The sequence below is a fragment of the Talpa occidentalis genome, unplaced genomic scaffold, assembly GCF_014898055.3.
Source record: "Talpa occidentalis isolate TD23 unplaced genomic scaffold, MPIMG_talOcc4v2.1, whole genome shotgun sequence".
Taxonomy (NCBI): domain Eukaryota; kingdom Metazoa; phylum Chordata; class Mammalia; order Eulipotyphla; family Talpidae; genus Talpa; species Talpa occidentalis.
The window spans coordinates 14,807,951-14,814,452 of NW_026555331.1; the positions used below are offsets into that span (position 1 = coordinate 14,807,951).

General features: G+C 43.3%; 1 protein-coding gene across 1 annotated transcript; it reads left to right on the plus strand.

Annotated features, from left to right (window-relative positions):
• The first annotated feature begins 5,724 nt into the window (after window positions 1-5,724).
• On the plus strand, window positions 5,725-6,502 carry LOC119253268 (40S ribosomal protein S14-like). Its single transcript, XM_037521079.2, has one exon. The coding sequence runs from the start codon at window positions 6,012-6,014 to the stop codon at window positions 6,465-6,467; it is 456 nt and encodes a 151-aa protein (XP_037376976.1). The 5' UTR covers window positions 5,725-6,011; the 3' UTR covers window positions 6,468-6,502.

Genomic DNA, 6,502 nt, shown 5'->3' on the forward strand with positions numbered 1-6,502 from the left:
GAGCTCTGGCTGGAAGTCAGAGAACAGCACTTGATATGCAGTGAGAGGGCTCTTGGAATACTATATCTCCAGAGCACACACCAAACCAAAATGATTTAAATGTCCAAAAGATACACGAATAAAATATTTCATAGTCGATAGTTCTAAACATGGGTACCCTGGACATGTCGACATTGTGAGTTACAACAGCTTTAGAAGGCCATTGTGAAACTTCAGCTGGCTTAGAAAGTGATTTGGAGAAAGGGAGGGTAGGGGTGGGATTCGTTGCAATAGATAATGTATTCATGAAATAATTTGGAAACTGATTATGTGTGATGAATTCTAATTATAGCTATTTGCTGTGGTGAATATTTAGGAAAATCAGGGTCTTAGAAAAAAGATACAGCTTTGGCTTGAATTATTTAGGAAGAAAAATAAGTTACCCCAATCTTATGTTCTGTAATTATTTTTTTTTCATTCAGTTTACATGTTTTATATTTAGGACCGCAGCATATGTCTCCTTTCTGTTTCTTCCTTAAATTTTCTTAAAGCTCCTTCCCCACCCCATTAGGGAGAAAATGTAAATTAGCACCATCACTCAAACAAATTCCCTGGTTTCTTCTGAACCTTTACCTCACAGCTGTTGCATGAAATAAAATCTCTAAAACACTAAATGAGAATGTCTATCCAAAATGACAGTTTCCTAGTATTCTTAAACCAAATAATCCTTCAGGAGAAGAAATAGAGATAACCTATTTCCTTTCATCTAAAAATAGCCAACCTGGAAATACACCAAAAAGCTAATAGTAGTTAGAAAAGGATAATCATGGATGGATTCTTAACTCTATTTTGTTTGTTTTTTTAAGATTTATTTATTTATACAAAGCACTGGGGTACAGGCCAGAGGCATGGGAGGGTGAGAGGATTCACCAAAGACAGAGCAGAGAGCAGATCAGGCAGACAGACTGAAGACACTGCTAAGGGGAGCAGCGGGCGGGACAGGAGAGGTCTGCTGCACCATGTGGGTATCTCCCTGGCCAGCTGGGAATCAAACTAGCACTGTAGAGGCTGCAGACAGCTTCACAGCACTGCGTTCAACCCACTGTGCCACCGGGGAGGCCCTACCTCTATTTTGTTTTTAAAGTTTCTGCAAAGTGATCATATTCCTATGGTAATGAAAATGCTTCATAAAAATATTTAAAACTGCCTTTAATAATTCTTAATTTTGAAGAAGGCAAAAGATTAGAAGAAAAATATCTTTGTATCTCTAAACTGGAAGTTTAACATTTCTTAAATTTTCATATTGTCCCTCAATAAGGTGTTTTGTCCCTCAATATGGGCAGGTGTTTTTCGAAAAAGTTAACTCTGCAAATTTATCTGCATGATCAGAAAGGAGGTGTTTAACCTTTGGGGACATGTATAATAACCATTGCATTGTGTCACTTTGCTGGCTATAATATAAAGTGCATACCTCTCATGCAGCGATGAAATGCGGGTAAGGGGGAGGGTATTGATTACAAATTGAGAAATTTAGAGAAGTCCAAGCTAATTGGTCTGTATTTTCAACGTGTAACATCCGTCATTAAAATGAGATAATGATGGTTAAAGTACATTACAAATGACAAGACACAATACTGATATGCATTTCAGGGTATTTAAATGGCAGTCTAGAGGACAGGGACCATCTCCCTCAATATTTGCTGAATTATATAACATGTACATAGGTACTGTGTGCAAGGCATTAGAAGAGAGAAAAAAGAATGAGATAAGGTGCCCCTCACCAAAGGAACGTGTAATACAGAAAAATTATATCAACACACCTAAATTGCCTCATACCTCTAAAAAATTAAGCATTGCCTTTATCATCCAAAGCACAGAAGAATGGATGGTACAAGTCCCTGGTTGGTGGGACAGGAGAGCCCTTGGCATCAAATCTGAGCTGCTTATGTTCCTAGCAGCATTTGTCACAGCCACCAAGTCATGGAACCAACCTGCCATGGACAGACAACTGGATAACTGGAATATGTACTCTTGGGAGTACTACACAGCTTTTGAAAAAGATGAAACACTGCCCTTTGCAACAAAATGCTCAGTGAAAGACAGTTACAGGATGATTTCAGCCACTTTCAGAATATAAATAACCAAAAAAACTGGCAAAGTACAGAGGAGGCTGGGGGACAGAGGACAGACCAAGGGGATGAAGAGAAAGGCATCAGCACTCATGCTTTGGTGGGGGGTGAGTGAGGCATGTGCACATAAGGTGCGAAGTTGTAGTCCCAGAATTACGTAGTTACAAAAAAGGATTGTATCAATAATTTGAATAATAATATCAACAATTTGAAGGAAAAACGGATTTTTTAATTTAGTTTTTATTTTTAAAGTACATACAGTGGCTCATGTGATGAAATATACAAAGAAAAAGAAAACAGCCTGGATTTCAATCTTCTGGAACATGTTCTCCAGAAAAGTGGCTTTTATTAGGGTAACATGGCAGAAACTTGCTCACCAAAATATCCTTGTGCACCCCCACGTTTACTGTTACTAGGGCAGATCAAATAACTGTCAGCAGAAGTACTATGTGTCACTTGTAAAGCACTTAAATAACTAGAGGAAATCTCTCTTGCCCCTGCCTCAGTCACCCAGAAGACATAGATTCCAAATTACATAGCCCAAAGCGATCCCTGAGTCACTGTTTGGCAGAGTCACAGAGCTACAAGGAAAACTTGATGAAAAATAAATCATTCCATGTTAAGCTGAGGGTATGCAAGTTTGCTACAGCAGCACAGACCAGTCTGTTCTGACAAACAGAGATCATAGATCCACCTGATGGCTGTTGAGCCTGGGATGGAAGAACCATTGTGAAGGAAGACTTTGAGAGCTGTTTTTTAAAGCGTCCCACGCTGGACATGTCTTTCTGTGCCGAATCCCTCTATAAACTGAAAAGGTCTGACCGACCTCCAGCCTGGCTCCTGCTACAGAATGTTCAAACCTGAATCAGTCTCTGCCTCTTCAACTATGGGACTCCAGCAAGGCAATCCTCTGGAGCCTCCATTTCCTTGCCCACAAAATGGGAGGTGTAGTACTAACACTCAAGGAAGTGTTATGAAAATTAAACGATAGGGCAGGGCCTCCCTGGTGGCACCGGGTTAAAGTCTCAGTGCCATCAAGCTCTCGCCACTGCCTCATGGGTTTGATCCCTGGCCAGGGAGCAACCCACATGGCGCAGCAGACCTCTCCTGTCTCACCTGCCCACTGCTCCCTTCAGCAGTGTATGCCAGTCACTCTGCCTGTTCTGCTCCCCACTCTGTGTGGTGAATCCTCTCACCCTCTGCACCCCTGGCCGACACCCCAGTTCTTGTATGCATAAATAAGTAAAACAAATCTTTAAAAAATAAACTGTATGGCAAAATATCTTAGGACAGCTAAGACTCCTCACTTACATAATCTTCACATTTCTACCTTTATCTGAGGCCAGACATTCTCAACATTCTCAACATGGACTGCATTTTAGAATTATTTGGGAAGTTTGTTTTTTATTTTAAAGTGGTGCCTATATTCTACCCCAAGCCAAAATAATCAGAATCTTGGTGGGGGCAGGGGGATTGGGATACAGATATTATTTCACCTGGTGATTCTGTGTCCAGTCAGGGTTGTGAACCATCTGTCTTAGGCAATGTGGAAATGACACTTGAGGGCACATATTTTTTTTGTTTCTTTGTTTAGAGAAAGAAAAAGTTTATTGAGAAAAGGAACAAATAAAGTGAGGACACTTAATTTAAAATAAAGCCTTTGTTACCATCATTATAATAAAAACCTTTGAAAAGTACACAGTAGGACCATTTTTTCCACGGGCTTGAAACTTAAAAAAAAGGCTTCTTTATAAGGGACAGACACAAATAGTCAGCCCTAGCAAACTAACACACTGGTGCTACAGCTCAATTGTGGGGTAGGTGTTTGTTGAGTGGGAGGGAAAGAAAGCCATCCTGCCTTCACTTTATCAAGAGATGCGGAGAGAAAAGATGGATTTTTCTAAGGTCCTTGAAGATGAGTACTTGGACTCTTTGTTGGGGAGTTAATTTAAAATATCAGAGAAGGTTGCCCATGTCCAGGAAATTTGAATCACTGTGTCTGCTGGCTCTGAGCCTTCTGAAGGAATTACCTGTGCCCACGGCCCCTGCTGCCCTGGAAGAACTGACCTCTCCTGTCTCACCTGCCTTACCTCTGTCTGCCCTCCCACTTTGCTGGGACAGATTAGACTAAGCTGACCTGTTAAGAAGTAATGGAGGGCCTCCCTGGTGGCGCAGCGGTTGAGCGCTGGGTTGTGAAGCTACCCGCGGCCTCTGCGGCGCTGGTTCAATCCCCGGCTGCTCCCCGGCCACCCGAGGAGGGGCCCACATGGCGCGCAGACCTCTCCTGCTGCCCGCTGCTCCCCTCAGCAGTGTACTTTGGTCCCTCTGCCTGCTCTGCTCCCCGCTCTGGCTCTGGTGAATTCTCTCACCCTCCCGCGCTTCTGACTGTACCCAGTGCATGTATAAACAAATAAACAACAACAACAAAAAACCAAACAAATAAATAAAAATACATGCCAATTTAAAAAAAAAAAAGAATGGACTAATCAGATTTTTTCTTTGAATTTTGGAATTGGGACACTCAGAACCAGGCCACTTAACTCTGATGAACAGAGTTGAAAAGTCATATTGGACTCTTAAAGCCACTTGGCAGGGCCATGTTCTAGAAGCATCTTAAAAGAATAATCAAGGGAGGAGAGGATGAAGTGGACATGTAGCTTAAGTAGGTTTTTGCACCACAACCAGAAGACAGTGAACTGGAACAATGAAATCAAGAGAGAATATTCAAGTGAGTCCTACCATGTGGAGCAAAAATATATATATATGTGTGTGTGTATATATATATATATATATATATATATATATATATCAGTAAAATCAGCTTAATTTCACTTTCATTTAGATTCACAAGACTTTCAGGCTGGGAATACCTTACAGGATGGCATCACCATCATCATGGCTGACAATTCTCTGAAGAACTGAGATAAGCCAGGCCTTTGACATGTGCTGTGATGGCTTTGAGATAAGCACAACTGTAATACCTTCATTCTACAGATGAGTAAGAACAGAAAGGTTAAGAAAGCTGCCTTTAGGGCCTCCCCTGGTGGCAGTTGAGCGCTGGGCTGCGAAGCTGCCCCAGCCTCTGCAGCGCCAGTTCAATCCCCGGCCACCAGAGAGGGTCCCACATGGCGCGCAGACCTCTCCTGCCGCCCGCTGCTCCCCTCAGCAGTGTACTTCGGTCCTTCTGCCTGCTCTGCTCCCCGCTCTGGCTCTGGTGAATTCTCTCACCCTCCCGCGCTTCTGACTGTACCCAGTGCTTGTATGAATAAATAAATCTTTAAAAAAAAAAAAAAGTAACTACTTAAAAAAAAAAAAAGAAATCTGCCTTTAGAACAGATGAAACTAAACCAAAACAAACCCTAGAAATCTGAAGTAGAATTGAAACTACTAGAGCGGGAGGGGGGGTGGAAGCAAAGGGGGAATGAGCGGGGGGACTTGGTTCATGGTGGAGGATTATGGCAGCTTAGCTGGTGCCTGTACTTGGTGATGAACAGCTGAAGAGGCTTGAATCTATTCTGCTAAATCATATGCAGTGTTGTAAACCAACATTACCTTAGTAAAAAAAAAAAAAGTATGTATATATGCATATACATAATTTTAAAAATAAAGAGAATAGGGCCTCCCTGGTGGCACAGTGGTTAAGTCTCAGGGCTGTCCAGCTATTGCCACTGCGGCTTGAGTTCAAGCTCCCACCAGGGAGATGACCCACATGGCGCTGACCCTTCTGACTCGCCCGTTTCTCCCCTCAACAGTATATTTCAGTAGATCTGCCTGTTCTGCTCCCCACTCTGTCTCTGGTGAATCCTCACACCCTCTACACCTCTGGCCTACACCCCAGTTCTTGTATGCATGAAAAAATAAAATCTTCTTTCCGGTGGTGGAGTCTGAAGAAGACGCGCAGAAATGGCACCTCGCAAGGGGAAGGAAAAGAAGGGAGAACAGGTCATCAGCCGCGGACCTCAGGTCGCCGAAGGAGAAAACGTATTTGGTGTCTGCCACGTCTTTGCATCCTTCAATGACACTTTCGTCCATGTCACTGATCTCTCTGGCAAGGAAACCATCTGCCGTGTAACTGGTGGGATGAAGGTGAAGGCTGACCGAGATGAATCCTCACCATATGCTGCTATGTTGGCAGCCCAGGATGTGGCACAGAGGTGCAAGGAACTGGGCATCACTGCCCTCCACATCAAACTCCGGGCTACAGGAGGAAATCGGACCAAGACTCCTGGACCTGGGGCACAGTCAGCCCTCAGAGCCCTTGACCGCTCAGGAATGAAAATTGGGCGGATTGAGGATGTCACCCTCATCCCCTCTGAGAGCACCCGCAGGAAGGGGGGTCGCCGTGGTCGCCGTCTGTGAACAGGACTCTTCAAATTATTTTCTGTTAAATTGCC